General features: G+C 42.4%; 1 protein-coding gene across 2 annotated transcripts; it reads left to right on the top strand.

Annotated features, from left to right (window-relative positions):
- The first annotated feature begins 1,785 nt into the window (after window positions 1–1,785).
- prkg2 (protein kinase cGMP-dependent 2) lies at window positions 1,786–21,748 on the top strand. Of its 2 annotated transcripts, XM_064296664.1 has the most exons (19): window positions 1,786–2,129; window positions 4,271–4,783; window positions 6,875–7,041; window positions 7,523–7,636; window positions 8,906–9,011; window positions 9,881–9,944; window positions 12,736–12,813; window positions 13,731–13,825; window positions 13,963–14,031; window positions 14,275–14,373; window positions 16,063–16,213; window positions 16,596–16,732; window positions 17,328–17,417; window positions 17,871–18,012; window positions 18,505–18,668; window positions 19,378–19,500; window positions 19,652–19,714; window positions 20,413–20,479; window positions 20,955–21,748. In XM_064296664.1, the coding sequence occupies exons 2-19, from the start codon at window positions 4,284–4,286 to the stop codon at window positions 21,048–21,050; spliced, it is 2,325 nt and encodes a 774-aa protein (XP_064152734.1). In that variant the 5' UTR covers window positions 1,786–2,129; window positions 4,271–4,283; the 3' UTR covers window positions 21,051–21,748. The 2 variants fall into 2 exon arrangements, with proteins under 2 accessions (XP_064152734.1, XP_064152731.1); XM_064296661.1 differs by lacking the exon at window positions 1,786–2,129 and having other exon boundaries at window positions 4,107–4,783.
- Window positions 21,749–22,494: the final 746 nt, after the last annotated feature.

Below are 22,494 nucleotides of genomic sequence, written 5' to 3'. Positions count from 1 at the left end.
GCCTACAGTCTACTGACCATTTTTTTCAATGATGACATCAGTCATCCTGAGCACAATCAATACTACGAGTCAGTCACATGAACACTGGAACCATGGAGGGCGTCCACATTTTTTCTTAACAAGAAGACATTTAGCAGTCAGTTATTTCTCACTAACATATCCATGCTACAGCAGATAGCCAATACCATGCTCAGTCTGTTTTAAAATGAGATTGTTTTCACAAATTAATTATTTAGTTTCAAGACTAAACCAGGTGAATGGCCTTTTTGTTATTGTTCAATATGACGTGTGAAAGTTGTCATTTCATCCACCAGTGACACTCCACTGGACACTGAGGATTACAGATTGTGAGCTGTGAATTGAAGCCACTCCACTCCATAGAATTCTGGGTAATTAAAAAAAAATACAGTAGAAGCCAAGACAAAGATGGACAAAAAGCAGTCCCAGGTGCGTGCCATAAATAAATGAAATTATGAAAAGGAACAGAGCGGCACCTGCACACTGACGTTGCTGCTCTCGAATGTGATGGTTCATCGGAAAAGCAAACAAAACAACATTGGACCTGCGCTGGTGTTCGTCAGGGTGTGACGCGATGAGAATCGGTCTGGTTCAAAGGCTGCTCGTTCGATGAGCCGTCACATTTGGAAGCGAGCAATACCAGCTGCTGCGGTTCTTAAGGTGACGTTTCTTTTTTTACATTTTTTTTTTTTAATTTATTTTTTTTACATTCATTCAATTTCTTGAAATCCAGTCTCAGAAATTTAGTCAAAGACTCAAACTGTTTTAATACTGTCTCAGGTAAATAAACAGACATAAAAGTAGGTACAGCTTCTGTAAATTAATATTTTCACATTTTCTATTGCAAGGGCATTTCTTCTAACATTGATGTTTATTCAAAGTTGCTTGAGTAGAGAGGCTTTTTTTTTAGTGAAGATGCTATTTTTTGAATTTTTGGGGGAGGGCTGGGGGGCCAAATGGTCGAGACACTATTTTTGGCCTCGCAACAGTTGGCCCAGTTGTGTCACTGACTAATAAAAACTACATACCGGTGGACTGTCAGACCACTCAACAAGCCTGACAATTCATTTAGTAATGTTTAGAATAGGCCTATTCATCAAAAATCATTATTTTCACCACCTTTGATTGTCGTTCTCTGGCTTCTGGTGTCTGCCCACATTAATTTCAGAAGACCTTTCCATTCCGCCGTCTCTCACCTTAAATAAAACACATGTGTTTATTTATTTTAATAAAAAACATGTTCACTCGTGTGGTACATGCTGGCACATTGTGAGTTCTGCATTGAATGGCACCATAATTTATATCCACTGTGTTGGGCTCATTGGTCACTTGCCATATCAAATTGGAATTTGGGTCAATGAAATAAGCCGAAGGCATGATAAACTAAATTTGACTCATGGGTGTTATGCTTCCCAAAAGGACAACATAACCCTTATTTATCCAGGTTAAATGTGAATCTGAGATGCTTTGCAAGTGATTAAACAAATATCGCCGAGAACGAATAGGCCACGTTAAATCCCATCGTTGAATGTTAAAAAAGTCATCTGTATCCTAAATAAATTACATCGAATACTGATTACCCTGTGAGAATGCTGTCCAGCTTTAAATACATTTTTGTTCACTGCGTAAAACTATAGATGATGGTCAGACTATTTGGGGTAGCACTGTCCTTATTTGACGTATAGCCTATGGGCTATGCGTCAAAGTAGGCTATTCGTGGCAAAGCGATTGTGCCCAGGATATATCTACATGTTACATTTATCACAACCATTGCACTGCAAAACGTCATATTTCATGGAGCACTTCAATGGCCATATAAGAAGAAAGACGTACCAAAGACATTAGCAGCCTAGTAGGCAAAAAACCGTATTGGTCCACATATGTGAGCCGAGTTGAGCAGTCAGCGAGACAGCCAGTACTGTCGGGATCGTTAGGGCATCACGCCGGGAGATCAGAAAGAATTTGTCACTGCACAGCACGTTTGCACTCTGCAGGAAGAGTGTTTCCTTGAATGGAAGGATATTCCAGATTGAAGTTTGACGCTCGTCCTGAGAGTAGCCTACATTTATGCATTTAAAGGCGGAATAGAGGTCTACATCCCATCGACTGTCGTAAGTGTGTATTTATCCACTTTTATTAGTAAACTTCAAACTTGTTAAATTGTTTAATCATGAAATTGTTTCTTTATTCAAATGTTTTCCTCCCACTGCTCCCAAAATATGCATGATTATACACCTGTATTTTGAAAGATTTTCCTATAGGTTTTCAAAAACGTGGTTAGCTACATGGTATTCCGTTTATGTTTAACATTAATTCCACGATTAATTGAACCTTTTTCGGGCGGTGTCAACACGTGATTTTTTTCAGCATGTGTGTTACTATTTTATGCATAACACAGTCAAACTGAGTTCGTAGACATACTCTGTGCCGTAATCTAATTAGGGAAGGTAATAGACTAGCCTACTTCACATTTAATTACAGACAACTGTTCAGATCAAGGCATACGCGATCTAAAGTGGATTCATCACAAATGCTTAATCGCTGTTATAAGGATTTGCAAGAGGATGTAACTGCCACGGATGAGCCCAAAGTAGGACAGAAGCACAGGTGGAAATGTGCATTCATATTTAAATTTAAGCACCTATACAATCCCTGCTTGTATTGTCGATGTCGTGTGAGTTTTACTATCCTCTTGCATCTTTTGGCGAGTGCTGAGTGCATCTTCAAGTTCAGATATTTTCCTTTGAACACAACACGATGAAATGACCATAAACTATAAAGGCCAAATAAAACAAAGCACTGTGTTTGCTTGGACAGGGCGCATTGTATGAGTTTGCTCGGGCATGCCTGAATGGTTGTGGCATGGCACGATTTCAATGTTTAATGTGTAATCATGCTTGGTGTTAAGCAAACACAAGTTGTGACGGCCATTTTTTTCCATACAGTTTTAATGGGTGAACAAGGTAGACAACATGTTTTCCAGAAAATAATAACACTCACTTCAGAATATCATATGGAATGTGTGTCAATTTTATTGTCAATATTACTGAAAAACATACCTTGTTTATGATTCAGAAGGCCTGGGGTTGAATTAAATTGCAACATTAATTGTAATGGCTACACTTGGGACAATTCAGTGTTGCTACCAAAAAAAAAAAAAAAAAAAGGTTTCCCAGGCAACTGACAAAGGCCTTAGTAAATATGATTCCTGAAGAAAACTAAGTGGAATTGATGGACTACAAAGTGACATTACAGGCAGCAGCACATTCAGGTTCATGCTTCTTATTCTGCCATTTCTATTCTACCAATCCACCCCATCCCATCTCTGTAAATCAGCTCATAGGGGTGTATCACCTAGTGACTAAACTTCCCAGAGAGCATCGTAATGTAGCGTATTACCACTGGAGTTTGATTAGTTTACTTATTTAATCGCAACTTGCTGTGGAAGCCTTGAATTTGTTCACAATTTATGTTTATACTGTGAATTTTTACAAAGTTTCTCACAGAAGGTCTTATTGTATACAACAATAAGCGTTTGATGGGTAGAATAATAGCTGTTTGTACAGCATGTGCGTTGGCGTGAACATTGCTGTGCTAATTTGCTGTCAGTTACAGTTGTTCTCTGGTATTTATTAAGAGAACAACTGCAATTGTTCTTTAGGGAGAGAGAGGGTGAGACAGTCAGAGAGAGAGGGAGAGAGGGGATGGAACCCCTGGACACACCTGACACTGCAAGGATTTGCAGGTTCATCCATTTCCTCCCCCAGAGTTAGAAAAGAGAGATCTTCTTTCGAAGATGGATAGGGCTGCATTTTCAACATGATAACTGTATGTTAGAGGCAGTCAATTTCTGCTGAATAATTCATTAAAAGAACAGATTTACCATTAGTGTAAAAAAATCAGTTACCTCTGAGTGAACAGATGAAGGATAGATCTTCACATTTAGATAAATTACCCTTCCGACTACATCTTGAAACCTCTGCACACATTACAAAATGGCCTGCAAAAATAGGAAGGCATGGCAGGCTACCCTCAGCCTTTGTACCGCTCACTTCAAAGGCGAGCGGACGCCTATCAGACAACACTAAAGAGGATAAATGCCAGAGCTTCCTCAGAGGGCAGAGAAAATCAATACGTAATGACACCGCTGCTGCATAGGCAGGCTCATTCGCACATTAGCGGAGCTTGTCTGTGGAGCGTAATGGAGTAATGGACAGGGCATGTCCTGCTTTGGCTTCCCCGCTGGGCGTAGGTCGCCGGACGGGATGGGGAACGGGTCCGTGAAGCCGAAGCAGCTGAAGCAGCCGGACGGGACGGCGGCGGGCCGCTCGGGAGGGGGCGGAGGCGGCAGGCTGAGCTCCAAAAACGCGGCGGAGCTCCTGAGGGCCCGGGTGGCCGAGCTGGAGAAGGAGGCGAGGAGGAAGGACGAGGAGCTGGGCGAGAAGGAGCAGCGCATCCGGGCTCTGCAGGAGCAGCTGGCCCGGCAGACCAAGGCCGTCGGCGAGCTGACCGAGGAGCTGCGCGGCAAGACCGCGCAGATAGGCAAGCTGCAGGACGTGGTCAGGACGCAGGGCGGGGCGGGCATCCACCCCTCTCCCCTCAAGGCCAAGTTCAACCAGCATATGGGTGGCCTGATCAGGGACACCCTGAATCGGAGGAAAGGGGCCAAGGCAGGGGTGTCCGCTGAGCCCACCTCCAGAACCTACGGCTCCGGGAGCCAGCCCAAGTTCTCCTTCGAGAAGGCCAGGGTCTGGAAGGACTCGAGGTGAGAATGCGTGTCCTTCTGCTTGAATAATGCGCAAATGGTTCTGTGCATTTCTGTCTTCTTATTTAAGGTTAGGAAACATTGGCACTGCTTAATGTCTGCTTATGGCCACTTCAGTCTAAACGATCATTTGTGCTTTCACTGTTTACTCTGTAGGAAGTCTTATAGATGAGATATTTGTTCCTATGCTAGCATAATCTTAAGTCTGACTTAAATATGTTTTTCACATGTGTTTGTGAGACTATACACATATGCTGTATCTTCTGCGTGCTTTGGAGCTGTGGATGACAGGAAAATGCTTGCTTAGGACAAAAACATTTTTCTATATGCTGAAGTACAGTAAGAACTGAGCTAATCTTAACAGCTTATAACATCCAAATTCTTATGCGTATACAGAAAATATGGCTGCGGTCTCTGGGAAAGAATTAGCATCACCCACTTATGGAAAATCAATAGAAATTAACTTACTTTTAACTGCAACATCACATTGTTACACGTGGCCCAAAGAAGCAATGTCTTCATTTTATTTTTTGATCCCTGAATGAGACTTTTAAATCAAAGTGGGAAATGTGTTGATGTGAGAACCATGACAAGGCATTTATTTTGAGCCATAATATTCTAGTGCCTTCTGCATGGCAGACTTGTGTACTTTTCTTGCCTATGATTTGGTAAATATATTTCATTTAGCTCATACTTCACTGCCCTAGTACATATCTTATGACCTGCAGTAGGTTTGAATATAAAATGAATAATGTTCTTTTTGTGACAAGTTTTTTGTTTGTTCTTCTAGCAAGTTAAGCTTTCTGACTCTGTGTCACATATAAAGGGTACACTAGTCTCATTGTGCCGTTAAACTCTGACAGTGACATGGCAAAAATCAGTTTTTCCTCCATGTTTTATTGAGGCAACATATAACTGGTCTTAATTGACGGTTGTGCTTATCATTATTTTATTTAAAATGTCAATGTATGCAGCAGGCTAATTTTGAGATCTTGAAATGATGTAAGAAACATTTCTACCTTCGGTATATAATATGTATGCAATGTGTGTATGCATTTCCACAAGAGTTATATTTGGGTTCTGTTTGCAAGATTCAATATGTATTGCAAGACAAGATTCAATGAATGTTTTCAGTGAATATTCATCAGGTTAATATATAAATAGCTCTGTACAAGGAATGCATTCATGGTGGTCCAACAGGTCTTCATTTGTCATCTACTGTTTTCTTATTTCTTTCACATAAATAGCAGCTGATAATCTCCATTTCTAGACCTCATGCAAAGCATCATGTTTCTTGTGTATCCTTTCAATTAGTGTGTGTATTTTAGATTTTTCATTCGAACGGCGATACCTTTCTGTCGGATTCCAAGCCCTGGTAATTGAGTGTGCACAGCGGGGGTTCCCTTGGCAGGCCAAATGCTATTCAAATTATAGCCATGCTGCGCTGCTTTATTTAGTCTGTTTGAAACACATGCCTAATGAGATACTACAACATGCTTGATGGGTAAAGGAAGCAGCTGAAGTACTGTGCAGGAGTCATGCTGTGCACAGCTCAGCAAAGCAAAAAGGGTGGATTATAAATACACTACATGGCCAAAAGTGTATGGACACATGACATCTAACATCATTCAAAATTTTGGGCATTAATATGGAGTTGGTTCACCCTTTGCTGCTATAACAACCTCCTCTCTTCAGGGCAGGCTTTATACTAGATGTTGGTGCAGTGCTGCAGGGATTTGATTTCATTCAGTCAGAAGAGCATTAGTGGCGTCTGGTGCTGATTGGGCGATTAGGCCTGGCTCACATTTGGCTTTCCAATTGATCCCAAAGGCGTTCGATTGGGTTTAGGTCAGTTGAAGTTCTCAACCCTGATTCTGGTGGGTCGTTGGGTCTCCTGGTTTTTGTTTTCATCTTAGAGTCAGCAACCAGTTAATACCCAGGAAAACAGGTGAGGCAAGATAACTATTAAATGGCTTTTATTGAAAAATTAAATTTTGGGTAACAAGGAGAAACTGAGGTAAGCAACATTGAGGTAAGCTTTTTTCCTCTCACAGTCTCTTGTAATGATTGTAATGACGGTTATCTCCACAGCACAAAGAAACTCATCATCGACGCCCTCTATAAGAACCAGTTCCTGAAGAGGCTTGAGCCGCAGCAGATAAAGGACATAGTGGAGTGCATGTACGAGAGAAGCTTCCAGAAGGGAGATTACGTCATCAAGCAGGGAGAGCCGGGGAATCACCTGTTTGTGCTGGCAGGTAATGAAGGAAAATTAATGGGTCATATTTATAAAGCACTTTACAGGATCTCAGTGTAGGGGTGGAAGTTCACCACATCATCACAAATGTCTAACACCAACATTTCTTTTTTCCTTTAGGGTTCAGTATTGCTCTGTAGAAATAGTTTTCTAATCCAAAAAAAAAAAAGTTTACCATATGAAACTATTAGCTGGGAAAATACTGGAATACTGGATCTGAATTGTACCCAATATCTCGTTCTTGATATAAACAGTGATTTGTTGTATTTGCTATGTACATTTATTGAAGGTATCTTTGATCTGACCTAATTTAGGACAGCGTCGACATGTTAATAACTGACAATAGAAAGTATGCTCTTATCTTGGGGCCATTTCTTGCTAAAACAGGAGACCTTAGGTTTTCAATTGTATGCTCATGTGCATAATAATATGGCATGCTAACAAATTAGTAAAGGCTAATTATGTCCACACTGCATTTACAGATGGGCAGCTGGATGTCTTTCAACAGAGCAAATTGTTAACTACAATAGCTGTCTGGACAGCATTCGGTGAATTGGCAATATTGTACAACTGTACACGGACTGCTTCAGTAAGAGGTAAAACATATATTTCCTTCTCAGAAATCCAAAAATATATTCACTTAAAATGTTATAAACTGATTTTGAGCAACGCTGTAACCACTGTAACAATAAGATTGTAATATGTGTTTCATATGTTAAATAATGGTATTCGTAAGATATGAATTTCTGCATTGTAAAGGAAAGTACATTTGAATTGTGATATACATATTTTAATATAATGCACATTCGTGATCTCTGTACTTGTATGTAGGCTTTGTTTAAGTCTTATTTAAACAATGCAATGAATGTTGAAATTATTTGATTTCTGAAATTCAAAGCTTGGACAGCGTTCCCTCTTAAACAATGTTCTCTTTTGTAGCCACCCCCACCACTACTCCTCCACAAAAACTGAATTGGTTTCAGCATGAATGGATTTGTTTTTCTTAACTATAGCTACATCACCACTTTTGTACTGTGAGCGTGCCTTCGAAGGACACCGTACACAATGTGTTCCCTCTAAGCTCGCTCTGCTTGGCAACCTATTGTTGACCTTAGTAATTGGTGTTTCCGTTAAAGTCTCGACTGGGACATTGTGTGACACTGGGAGTCGGATTCATTGGATAGTGGTAAACAACTGTTCATGTGGGCGTATTGACTAAGGCTTAGCATCAAGACGTCCCATGCACATTCCAGCCCTGAGTTATGTTTGAGGCCTTCTCCAGCCAGCACAAGGCCATGGGGTGCACATTTCTATTATATCTTTCCTCACTGGCACTGATGTGGTTCCTTGAAATGCTCCTCTTAGCCAATCCCCTGGCTTGTGACATGGAAAGTCCAATTCGCTGTTAATATTTGCAGTGCTGATACATGTATTGCTGATAATGTAATCACTCTGTTGATGGCTCACGTACTCTGGGTGCTTACTCTATAGGGTTTCACAGTTTTGTTGATCAGATCAAAATTTCAGTCTGAAGGAGAACAATGAAATCCGAATGGCTTATCCATAGACATATCCTCATTCTTGATGCTTTGATTCTCCCTTATATGAGTAAAAGCTGCTTTGTGATGGGTGGACAACCATTGAGGCAATTTGAACACTAGCCTTGCACAGACCTTGTATAGACCTCCTTCTTTCTAGCAGCTTGTCCTGGGACGGTATTCTTAACTCCTCAGGACAGTTATTCCAAACATTTTTGTTTTGGTGGTTTAGTGCTGGGCGGTCGATAGGGTGAGGTTTAAACCAGACCAGGTCGAGAGCGCATGGTCAAGCGGTGTGGTCTGCTCACGCCCTGGTCTCCCTTGCAGCGGTCAGCCCGGTGAAGACATGGGCTCTGGACCGGGAGGTGTTCCAGAACATCATGAGGGTGACCGCAGAGACCCGGCACGAGCAGTACCGCAGCTTCCTCAGGAGGTAATCCGGCAGCATCGCCACCCCGGCACTTCTGGAGATCAGTCAACCCTGTCACTGACAGCACCTCGTGACCATTACCATTTGTGGCTTCCAGGAAGTGCAACTGGAAGGACTTCTATTCCTTCTCCCTACAATTGAAATGAAAACAGTCTGCAATTATATGTTTATGGAATGTTCTTAACTGAACATTCTAATGCTGATGTAACCATCACTACTCGCAATTGACAGTAAAGGAGTTCTTTTGAAAAAGCATTCTGGAAACCTACTCTTCAAAGGGTTAAAGACAAGTAGACATGCTCTGGCAATTTTGTCACTGTCCTGAAGCCAAAAGGGCCCATTTAATTATATAATGAGCTCTGCCTATCACAGCACATAGCACAGTGGTGTGGAAAGGGCAATCCATAAAGTTAATACTAGAGGCCAAATGAAACCCTGGCTCACTTATTCCTTCTGCAGGCCCCATGTTTATACTATGAAGACTGCAAAATCAAATTGATTTGTCGTCTTGCTCATTTTCTTTATTCATTTTGCATGCATTTTAAATGGGACATGGAGTCATCTAGTACTGTGATTTTCATCTGCTTACTCCATGATCTTGCTCAGATTTAATTTGTGAACTCCTTTTTGATCAGCACACACACACAGCCCTGAACATTAATTTTAATATCATGTGATGTACCTTGCAAGGTTTATGGAATGACTGTGGATTTTCCTGCTAACATTTCGGAGATGTTAAGTAAAAATGTTATAAAATTAGTTGGTAGAAATGCCACTGTTGCGCATAAATAATGATTGTTCACTGTACGTAAATGTTCATGGAATTGAATAATTTAATCCTATGTTTACTTGTTATTTTGTTTTTTTTGAAGTGTCTCATTATTGGCAAGACTACCAGAGGACAAGCTAAATAAGATTGTGGACTGCTTAGAAATGGTAAGTTTGAACTTATGTCCAATCTACACAGCACTTGATAGATTGTAGCATCAACTGATATATCTTTGAGATTATAAAAAATGTGAACATTAGCTTTGCGGACATATTAATACTTCATACCTGCTTTGTACGGATCATTAGTTGAATCCATATTGGACTGACAACTTGTATGAATATTTAGTGAAAAGTTGACGCATTTAACTTTTAAATTTCTTGCGGGGGAGGGGGCGGGCTTGTTGAGGGAATCTTAACCTCTTTGATAGCAACTGTCAAAATTTCTTGTTTTGTATGTGATATTTCATTTTTGTGTAACAGCACACTGGAGATTTTTCTTTTACCCGTTTCTCAGTCAGTAAGTCATCGTAAATTATCATTTCGATCAACGCCTTCAATATTCTGTCTGTCATTTCGCAACCCAGATGTATTATTACTGTAATTATTTAGCTTAGCTCCTCAAAAAGCTGTTTATTCTAATACAGGATGGGTGGATTTGTTAAAGATGTGAGAATGATGGAGGGATGAATGCCACGGAGTGATTCATTCCTTTTTTACTGGGCGACGAGGCCTGTTAAAGTGTAGGGTTTGTCAGTCTTCTGTCAAGCAGACCCTTTTCAGAATACTTTTACAATAAAAAAAAAAATCCAAGGACATTCCTCTCTGCTGTCAATCCCCAGGGTTGGACGGGAGGGTTCTGTTACTCACTCGTTTCTGGGGATGGGGGGGCTGGAGGGGAGGTGGGGGCGATGATATCCCATCCCAGGGGATGCAAGTGGGGAGGGAGGCTGAAACCTAATAGGGCTGCAGATGTTTCGGCGGAATAGTGCGAATAGTGTTTGGCCCCCTCGTTAAACGGCGCGGGGATACGGGGAATTCCGCGTGTGAGGGCCTCTGAACACAAATATGGCGGAGCTTTTGGAGCCCAGATCTCCAGAATGTGCCGGGAGAGTTTTTAATGGGCCGAAAGCCGCCAGGAACGTTGTCTGGATGACTGGGAACGGGACACAACTGCCGTTAATGGAAATGAATCTGAGTGATTGAACGCAGGCGAGAGAGAGCCGCCATTACATCCTTCTGTAGAGATTGTGTGACCGTGCACGCATTTTACGTGAAGGGTAAAGATATCGCTCTATTAACAATGCACACTGACATATGTTTCATCTGCACACATTTGCTGAAATTTAGAAACAATTTTTCTTTCATAATAGCAATGGTTCCACCCCGAAGAAAAATGTTTAGCATCAAATATACTTGGAGTTCAAAGCCTTTACATATGGATACTCATATTCGATATTCTCTGATTCTGTCCACTTGTTTTGTAGGCTAACCAATCACAGGTGTTTTAATGTTGTACAGAGGATCTCTTTGTTTGTTTAAAAAGAGCGAGCTTGCTGGTCAATCTCAAGCCAACAGCCACAAAAGACCTGGCACACCGGCTTGATCTCATCATCTAAAATGATTATGTCCTCATGTCCTAGACACTGGTAGCATTTATGTGGGGAAACTTCAAAGTTCCAGGGAGTGTTCCTGTGTGTCAGATACTTTTTGTCACCATAAGGACACAGATAGTACAGGAAGCGGCTTTGGCAGATAGGCTTCCAGATGTAGGCAGCTTCCCAAAAGCATTTTCGAACACTTGCTGCTGTAAAGAAACTTTTCCCCCTCCCAACAAACAAAACCATCGAAAATCCAGTGGGCGTGCTCTGCTCTCTCCGTTCTGTCTGTTCCAGATCAGACAGCTTTTGTGGAGGAGTTCCGTTTCATTTTTGATTATAAAGAGTATTTGAGGAAGAGGGGGTGTATGCTGCCTGAAGAATGGGGTAAGAAGGCCCCATTCACAGCGCTCTCTGTCAGTCACATGCAATTTCTTTTTCACGTGTCATTTCCTGAAGAATCAAAGGCACCCTGGTTATCTTTTGATACGGCTGACGCTTGTTTTCCTTTTGACTTATATATTGATATTAGGGTAGGGGCCAGATGTGTTTTTCTTTCCAATTGTAGTCGCAGTCTTTATGGCCTGTTGTGTACCCAGGTTCACTGTTAGTTATTGATTGGTTAGAAGATGCTCAGCTCTGTGGATTTTAGTACTGACGTATTCATATCTAAGTTACTGCCAGCAACACTTCAGAGGATGAGACAACATTTAAAGGCTCTTAATGCACGATCAATGCTGAAAGCGGCTGTAAACCAAAGGAAAGTCTGGCGTGACGGAGCTGTAAAAGACAGGCAATGGTCGTCTTATCTTCGAGAACAATAAATATAAAAGAAATAACTCTATTAACCCTTTAGGGTGTAAGATCACAAATATGTGATTAGAATGTTCTTAACTGAATGAAGCTGACAGCCTATGACAACTAGAAAATGAAAGTAGTGGAGTTCTAGAACGCTGACTTAAAATTTTGAAGAAATTTTTTTTTTTACATTCATTACTCTTGAAATTAATTAAAACTACCCTCTGATCACTCCAAGGTGGTAAGGGATTGGGGCATATCTACTAGAACCTATGCTCCCTTTAACAAGAGGGATGGAAGGGAAGGAGAAATGCTCAGCCTTTGTTTGTGGTCAGGCTCTGAATCACCCTCACCGTCCGCTTGCTTTTCCCCTTCTAAATGGAGTGCATGTTGAATCAGCAGAGATAGGTGAATGGAGAGGTAATTACCGGGCTGGCGCCTCTAGCTCCGGTGGGGTCTCTTCCGCAGGAACATGGCCGCCGGGGAGGTTTAGAGAAGATCGATCTGTCAATTAAGACCCCCCGTTTCCTTCCCCCCCCACCCCAACCCCCAACCCTTGCCAGGAATATTACGACAAAGGCGATTATGTCATCAGAGAGGGAGAAGAAGGAAGCACGTTCTACATCATCGCCAAAGGAAAGGTAATATCTGCCTCTCTCCTGTCATCTAGCAGGGATGTGAATGAGGGGGTTCTACAGCGCGGCTCCACAGCAAACCCCCTGGGGTGTCACATGACCCACTGGGGGGGGAGACAGCATTTACTTTTTATGTTTTGTTTTTGCACCAGCCGTGTCTGTGGGGGATGAGGAGATGATCAGTAGTGGAAGGGCTGTGGTGACGCCGTGGGCCGGTAATGTAAGATCAGAGAGGGCGGGGCGGGAGCCGACTCCACCAGGGGCTCGTTCGAGCCATTAAGAGAAAAGGAAACCGTGCTGGACCTCAGAGCTTTGGGGACAATTAGTGCCTAATTACCAAAAAGGCAGATGCCTTTCAGGATGCTGTACATTCGTGGCGCCTCTTTTCCCAGTGTCCCCGGCTGCCCCAGCCCCCCCACCCCCCTCCCTCCTCCCCCCATCAGTCGCCAGGAACTGCCTGTGGGGTCGAGGCAGGTCCTTGGCGAGTGTCTTGATTGAATGCTGTCTATTAGAAGGATAACCATTATGAGCAATAACACTTAGCATGTGGCTCGACCCCCATGGTGTCCAACTCCCCCGACAGGCAATGATGATTCACACAATTCATGACCCAAAAAAAGGTTAAGGATGGCCATTATGCACAGTGATAGGAAGTTTATGCACATGCTCACTTTGGCATTTTGCGGGTTCATGAATGCATCCTCTTTTGTCTAACTCTCTGGGGATATGGGTTGAAAAAGGGGTTGAGGACTCTGAGTCATGCTGGTGTTTATTGTAGCCCCCAATTAACATCATGGGGAGACACTCCTGCGCATGGCCAAATGTTCTTTAGCATTTCAGAGACATTGCATATGATCATAGCTATGTGATATCATAGTAATGTAGTGCATGTTGTACTTAAAGCATGTTTCTCTGTACCTCAGATTAAAGTCACTCAGAGCACAGAGGGTCATGAGGAACCTCAGACCATAAAGACCCTGCGGAAAGGTGACTACTTTGGGGAGAAGGCCCTCATCAGGTGAAACCATCTGCTTTTCCCTTGAATGACCTCCTTGCCCATCTGAGGTGAAGCTGTGTCAGAGGTTCAGTCCCATTGGTGGGCTGGATTGAGCTCCGTACGTGTGTGTATGAAGCTTTTTTGCCTGTCCTCCACAGTGATGATGTCAGGTCAGCCAACATAATTGCGGACGAAGACGACGTGGAGTGCCTTGTTATTGATCGAGAGTGAGTAATCAAGCACATCACAACGACTGTCCTCAACACCACGCTGCAGATATTCTGTTATAATGCATCTAAATCAAGTTCTGTGTTTCTATGCCGTGTCTTATAAAACTGCAATACTGTGCCAAAATGTATTTGAACAGGTCTTGTAGATGTATACATTTTTTATTACTAAATTATACTGTGCACCTCTACCTCTTCCTTCTGAGATGCAAAGTTCATCCCTGCTGTTTGTTCTGTTTGTAGGACCTTCAGTCAAACTGTTGGGACTTTCAGTGAACTTCAGAAGTACCTCCAAGGCTACGTGAATAATCTTGCCCGTGACGACGAGAAGAGACATGCAAAGTGAGTGGCAGAGAGGATGTGTAATCGTGTGAGTTTTTGCTTCTGGTAAACCGAGACACAACTCCTAACAGTAACATTCAGGCAGCGGTAATCTAATTAAAAGTGAATTAAGATTTAATGTAATGTGCATTCAGATATTACAGTGAACTACTTGGGGATTCGCACATTATTATTTCATTTTCTACAGGGAGCCTGATCTCATTAAAGAGGAAAAAAAACGGGGATGTGTTGTGTTTAATGAACGCACACCGAGCCTGTTCTGTCACTACCAGCGTTCCCTTACATCCATACTTTGGATAATCATTTGGTTTCATTTTGCTTTGTGTATTATACATGAAGCGAAACGGCATTAAAATATAGTACTAAAGCAAGACAAATGTGCATGTCAGAAATGCTAGAATAACCTTTGGCTCAGTTGGCTGTTAAATTTTATCACAAATGGTAGTTAATGGAGTAGTGGAAATGAATGATGTGCATTATATTGTTTATTTACTGGAGTTTACTCACTGAAAGTTTGAATGCAACAGTCCCCATTGTTCTCTTAATACAACTGTAAGCCTACACTGTAAAATGTTCAGTATTCATTTAACTCCATAGTTCATGTAAGACAAGCAGTTTCAACTGTAACAAAGTAGAATCTACTCTGTCAGACTTGACTGTGACTCTAAATTTACAGTGTAATATCCATTATATTATAGAATCATTTTTCAATGCATCGCATCAAGATGACCACAGGATCGCAGATCCTATAGCTGACAGCGGCATACAGTATATGTGGTATGCTACAGGCTCATGTTGATTGGTTGTGGGGTGGGTGTTCAAGCTGCACTGACAAGTGCTTAAAAGGGGCCCAGAAGACATTTGCACAGGCCCAGAATACTTGGCTCATCTGGCTGTAGGGCATTGGTAGGCAAAGCTAGCCTGTGAATCCAAATCGGCATTAGTTTTCTTTTACTCCGGTATTAACTGAAATTAGTTTGGATGGCCAGTCTGTTTGCAAACACTAGGTAAGGTACATGGAAACAAGTTTGTTCGAGTTTCATTTAGCCCGGACTGTTTGTAGCGGCAGAGGAAAGTTATGTTATCGAGTTGGTCGCGTGAAATCCCACTCCAGAATGGTATCACCTCTTCTTCCTAAGGTCAAAGGTCCTCAGGAAAAGAGAGTTCTCAGGGCCTCTGAGTTTAGTTCTAAACTAAATTAATTTATAGTCAAATTCTCCCTTACAGACACCTTTATTTTAGATGAATTAACTAAGCATTTGTTTGGAGCGCACAGAGCGGATTCAAGCAGCATTGATCCTTATCTCTGGAGTTCTCTGAGAGATCAGTTTAGATTGATTCTGTCCTTTGGCCCATAGTCTCTCTGATGACTTCACACAGAGACATGGTGGGGTGGGGAAGTTAATCCATACAGTCAATAGACCCAGGAAATTGGGTTCATTAAGCTGAAGTTTGGGTGCTTGAAGCCATCATAGATATTTCCCATTTTGTAAATTTCAACTGTTCTTACTATTATTTTTATCTGTGAGCTCAATACAAAAAAAAAAGATTTTAAAATGCTGTGCCTGCCAAATATTGGTACCACAGTATCCACAAACCCAAACTCTGGATCAAAGGGGTTGTTTTCAAATGAAACCGTCCACGTTCTTAAGACTGCACTGCGGAAACGCAATTTCCTGTCCTCCACAGGAGGTCTACGGGCACGCACCTGACCCCGCCCTTATCCGTGGAACTCATCCACTTGAAGGAGCGGGTCTCCGCCTTCTCCTCGGACGCGCCCTTCGACAGCCTGGAGGTCGTGGCCACGCTCGGGGTGGGAGGCTTCGGAAGGGTGGAGCTGGTGAGACTCTACATCTATATTAGCCAAAGATAATGCACTATTTTAGGTTGAAAAATAGGGATGGCACCTGTGGTGGCCAATCAAATTCCAGAGGTGGCCAGCCCAGTCACCCCATTGGACACACCCCTGCAAATACAGCAACACACATTCATATTATCAGGCCATTGCTCCTTCTACATTCTATTGATTTTAGTGACTGTTGTCACAAATTATATTGTTGTATTTTGTATTTTATCAATAAGATAAAATGGAAAATCATATGAAATATTGTAATTTTGTCAATGTTTCATTGATTTTTTTTGCAAAATTATTAAGCCCTGAATTAGAATGAAACTCTCAATATTATGTTGTATCCACTACTGACTGTGGTTACTCCTTGCAGGTTAAGGTTAAAAATGAAGACGTGACCTTCGCCTTGAAGTGCATCAAAAAGAAACACATTGTGGACACTAGACAGGAAGAGCACATCCACTCAGAGAGGAGGATCCTGGCTGAAGCCACCTCCCCTTTCATCGTAAAGTAGGCGATGACTCTCCTCCTAATTCCCTCACAGATAATGTGTGTCAAGTGACAAAACAGCACATCTAACAATACATCTTACTCACTCTGGGCCTATTCATACTACAAGACTACAAGAAATCATTCCGATTTGGGAAACTGTTTAACTGGCAAAGCCGATGTTTGATTTCAGCTTGAGAAATACTTTTTGCATAAAAACTATAAAGCATTTATTAAATATTCAGTTCTAAAAAAAGAATGTATGTGGATGGAGTGAGCTAATATTTCCTCCTCAAACTGAGGGGGGATTTTGTTGTGGCTAACAGCCTCTCTCTCTACTGTGGTGCTGCCTGTGCAGCTCTGGCAAAGGCTTTTGAATCATTAGGGTGTCAACAGCCAGGAACAAAGTGGAGGGTTAGGCCGCTGTTCCGGTGAGAGAAATTCAATAAGCACAGCCATTAGCCCACTTCATGAGAACCATCGCAGGGACCTCACCTCGGGAGAGAACAATTTGTTTCATTTACCGAGAATTGCTCATATTGAAAATCTCAGAATGAAGGCAATTTTTCATGCCCTGAACACTCTGCCCTTAACCTGAACTCTCTGCCATTCCCAGGTTGTACCGTACCTTTAAGGACACCAAGTATGTGTACATGCTGCTGGAGGCTTGCCTTGGTGGGGAGATCTGGAGCCTGCTCCGAGACAGGTGGGTTAGCCTGGCTTTAGACAAGTAGGTTAGGCTGGCCTAAGACAGGTAAATTAGGATGGCCTTTGACTGGTAGGTTAGCCTGGCCTTAAAAAGGTACATTAGCATAGTTTTTGACTGGTAGGTTTGGCTGGGTGAGCCTGCTCTGACATAGCTAGGTTAGCCTTACACATGGGGTTACTGTAGGTTAGCCTGCTTGAAGGCAGTCATGCAAGCATACTATGGGACAGGTGGAATACTGTATCGGGCAAATTGTCCTGACTGAAAAAGGACATCTTGTCCCTCATGGTCTGCCCTAACATTTAATTTAGCCTCTCACAGCCATAGGCCAAAAACCAGGCAAAGCTAATAGATTTAGAATGGTAAATGTAAATATTTTTCAGAAGAATAACAGTCTGCTCCTCTATGGCTTTGTAATACAGACATCTTTCTGTGTGTCCCCTTGTGTTACAGGGGGAGCTTTGATGAAAATACGGCTAAGTTCTGTGTGGGCTGTGTGACCGAGGCTTTCGACTACCTTCATCGCAACGGTGTCCTCTACAGAGACCTCAAACCGGAGAATCTCATGCTGGACGCAGAGGGTTATATTAAACTGGTGAGGGTTTGGGCACATCTAAGCGCAAACATGTCTCATTACTGTTAAGACTCAATTTCAGAGAAAAATATGAACCGAATATTGAAAGGTGCTGCATTGCGAAACAATCAGAAACAAGTGAGATAAGGGAGAGTTTGATTTTAGAGGCTGACAATGGCTTGTTAAGTACCCATAAATCAGCAGAACAAAGTCAGTTGACTTATACCTGTAGTCAGGCTTGCTCAACATTTTTAATTCTCAGTGAATAAAAAGTGCTGTAATTTCTACAAGGTGAAACTAAATTGTAATACCCTTTAATAAAAGCTGATAATCTGTACTTTAACCACATACCAATAAAATATTATGGAGTAAAACTATGTCTCTTTCCCAAACATTATGGAGCTCACTTTATATATTTTGTGGCTCATATTAAAACCACTGTTGCCCTGCAAACTGAGGAAGTTGCAGAAAAACGATAGCAGATGTAACCATTCTGCCATATTTCCTGGTCAGGTGGACTTTGGCTTCGCCAAGAAGATCGGGTGCGGGCAGAAGACGTGGACTTTCTGCGGGACCCCCGAATACGTGGCCCCTGAGATCATTCTCAACAAAGGCCACGACATCAGTGTGGACTTCTGGTCCCTGGGCATCCTGGTCTTTGAGCTGCTCACGGGCAAGTTAGTACAGCACGCTGACCTCACTTCCTGCAGCCATGTGTCATTTTATTTTATTTTATTTTCCAAACGTTTTGTGATGTCAAGTTGGATACATTAGTTTTCACATATCAGTCAAAAACGCCCATCAGACAATACTAGATAGAGAGCTGTTCCAATTCAAGCTCTCAATAAAAAAGTGGCATTTTTATTCTAGAAATTTCTGAAATAATGTAAAAAAATAAATAAATAAATAAAGTAAAACCCCATATTATTTATTCTTACAGGTGAAGTTTTTATACTATAGTGATGATATTAATGCTTTTAAACATCCCCAGAAAAGAGGTTGTGTAAAACAAAAAAAAGAATCCCATATCATGCTGACATATAGGCAGAATGCGTTAACCCTTATATGAGCCTAACAAAGGGAATAAAGATAGGCAGCAGATGAATTCCATACAGTGTGGGTCATGAATACTCAAATGTGGCCCTCAAATTCAGTTCTGGCCCTGGTTTTCTTTTCTCCCAATTAATTAGCTGAACAATTAATGTTGCTAATTGGCCAGACTGTCTTCACACTTGACTCTCAGGGAAAGGGAGGGTGGAAAAGTAGCAGTCCTCAGCCCTTTAGGACTGTGATTTAATGAGGGTGAGGGTTATTGGTAGACTGGGGGGGTTCTAGGGGCAGGAGGTCGAGGCAGAGCCCAGTCTGATGTCTGTTTTTCGCATCCAGCCCCCCTTTCACTGGGACAGACCAGATGATGACGTACACCCTAATCCTGAAAGGCATTGAGAAGATGGAGATCCCCAAGAGGATCACGAGGAGGCCCGAGGACCTGATCCGAAAACTGTGCCGGTACAACTGACAAATCGGCGCCATGTCTTCAGAAACGTGTTTCTTTTGCACCAACAGAAACTCAGAAAATTTTAAGTTTTGTATGTGGGACTTGGTACACCATAGAAGGTGGCTATTGAAAGCACTCTGTGCCCTTTCCTTCTTTTTGTAGGCAAAATCCAGCCGAACGCCTGGGAAACCTCAAAAATGGAATAACAGATATTAAGAAGCACAGGTGAGACCGCCGGGGAACATTATCACGGCTAATTAGCTTCATTACGTACAGACTGCGCTCCGTTAAATGAGGAATTAAATCGAAGGCTTCCTGAACTGAATGTCAGTTCTGTAGTTGTTGTTCATGGCTGACTCATACGGCAGTTTTTGTTCCCGAATGAAGGTGTTGGGGGGGGGGGGAGGGGTGGAGTGGGGGTGTGCGGCTAATGGATCCTCAGGGCCTCACCAAGCCGCCTCTGTTTGCCTGGGCACCGGTGCATTAGCAAGGCCCTGCTTCGAGGGCCTTAATTTAATCAGTGTAAACCCCAGCAGATGGTCTGATAATGATCTCTGCCCTGGTTCCTGCTCCCACAGCCACTGCCTTTCTTGGCCCAACTTAATTTAAGTGCTGCGCCCAGAGGCGGTAAATACCCCCCCCCCCCCCCATTCACAACCCCACCAAGTGGACTGATCCGTCTCCCTTATGCTGAAAGATCTCCCTCACAAAAAAAGACAATTCAATTGCACAGGCACTGTAGCCAAAGTGTTTCAATACTATCCCCCCCCCCCCCCCAGTGGTACAGTTTGGCCCATGATTATCACATTACCGCTGCAGAGTTGAGCGTAATGGAATGCGAGAGGTAAGAAATGGGACATCCCACGGTGAGGCTGAAGTGGAGCATTGATGTTTGGTTTCTTCTCTCCTTCTTTAACCCACAGGTGGTTTAACGGCTTCAACTGGGAGGGTCTGAAAGTCAGGAAGCTCAAATCTCCCCTGAAGAGAGAGGTAGAGATGTGTTTCTCTCTGTTCTAAACAGTATGTTTAAGTATGCAGCTTCTCATTTTCTGCTGAAAGCCATTTGTGACGGCTGGCACAGTCAGAGGCTTTTTTGGGTGTGTTTTATTGCACAGCCCTGAGTTATGAGAACTATTAATTTCCCCAGTCTGAAGTCACTTCATGATTCTTTTAGGTTTTTGAGTTCCAGCTATTTTTTTGGACTTTGAACTGAATCTATTCTTTACACTCTGGCTGATAAACAGGTTAACGGGTTTAGTGATGCCAGACAAATTATCCAGCCATAATATAAAAATGCATTTGGCAATATTTTAATAGTGTATTTTCTATGTATTGCCCTTTTATATCACCTTCTCATATAATAAAGACAGACACAGTAAGTAGCTAATTATCCATATAAGGTGGTCAACAATACCCCTTCCTGTTGAGCTGTAACCAATCATGACCCTGTCTGGTTGCGTTACAGCTGAGCGGTCCCACAGACCACGGTTACTTTGACCGCTACCCTCCCGATGAGGACACCCCTCCGGACGAGATGTCCGGCTGGGACGCGGACTTCTGATCGCCGACCCTCACTGAACCCCGTACCTCCGAGAACAAACCTCCGAAACCTCGCCCCGTTCGGCGGCCTGCGCCAGTAGCTAACCCAGCTGCCAGGTGGCCCTTCGAATGTCAGCGAACGCCGGCGAGTGGGATTGGCATCCGTGCCACCGCCGCGCTCCGGTCACACCAAGATCCCGCCCGATAAGAACGTCTTGCACCGGCGATGTTCGGCCACCGGGAGCGCCATCGCTCCAGCATCTGGATGATGGATCTCAGCCGGCTCTCCTCTGTCCCAACCCACCTCCAGCTAACCCGCCCGACAGCGCATGAATCACTGCTCGGAGGGAGCGGCAAATATTAACTCCAAACACGTCCCCCTCCACGTGAGTTATGAACTGTGAGTGTCACGGAGGATTGTACGAAACCAGAGGTAATATTTATCTTTCGGCCCGAGAGTACATTTTGCGGTTGGGGAGAAAAGGCGGTTGCCCTGAATGGCTGAGGTGTCGATGATGTATGAGATTTTAACACTTTCAAATGCGTATGAACCACCTGTAGCTGTGCAAGTGATTTACGAGGTCGTAGCAGTCTACCTCCAGAAAGGAGTCCAAGTGCATTTCCTTCATTTCACTATGAATTGTCAGAATATTTTGTGTGTATATATTTTGTATTGGTGGATCGTTTCTTTTTAAATAAATGCAAAATGAAAACAGTTAAGCCTTTGAGGACTTTGCTTCTTCATTACTAAAGAGAAGAAATCATCTGTTGTGTGATTATGAAGATATTTTTCTGTAATACAGTGTCAATCTCTTCAGGTAGCCAAAGTTAACCTGTGGATTTCTGTAGAACAGAAGGTGTGGATAAATAATATTGAACGTGAAAGAAGTGCCAGATTGTAGAGATTCAATAAAAATACAGTTTTCACGCCAATGCATTATTGTTGCTACAAGAAAAAAATATGGAGTCGTGGTAAAATGATCGAGCACCTACTAGGTCTGACCTGCCCCACCCTACCATCGTTGACAAGTGTAATAAACTGTAATATTTAATGAAAGAAGAAAGGTTTAATCAGTGCTTTTGTATACCTTGCCATGTGAATTGTTAGAAATTGAATAAAGTGTAAATACAACTGGAGTAAATATGTGTGAATATAAATACTGTATGTGCTGAAAGCCAGTTAGGCAAAAGGAGCTTGAATATGCTGAAGAACTGGATGCATTTACTCAAAGTCAGAAGGTATATTTTGTTAATGTGTAAGTGCAGTTAAAAATGTTTTTTACCTTGTAATTTGTAAACATCCTTGCAGATGTGTCATACCTTTGACCATAAACTGTAATCTGTTTGTGTTTTGCAGCTATGATATATATTAAAATATTTTGGTCCATTTGATCATTGAATGGTCAGTTTTTTTCATTCACTGTAAAGCATGAAAAATTAAAATGCCACATTGTAGGATCATTGTC

The sequence above is a fragment of the Anguilla rostrata genome, chromosome 10 (genome assembly GCF_018555375.3).
Source record: "Anguilla rostrata isolate EN2019 chromosome 10, ASM1855537v3, whole genome shotgun sequence".
NCBI lineage: Eukaryota > Metazoa > Chordata > Actinopteri > Anguilliformes > Anguillidae > Anguilla > Anguilla rostrata.
The sequence above is the reverse complement of the archived record's forward strand: the minus strand, read 5'-3'. Positions and strand labels throughout refer to the sequence as shown.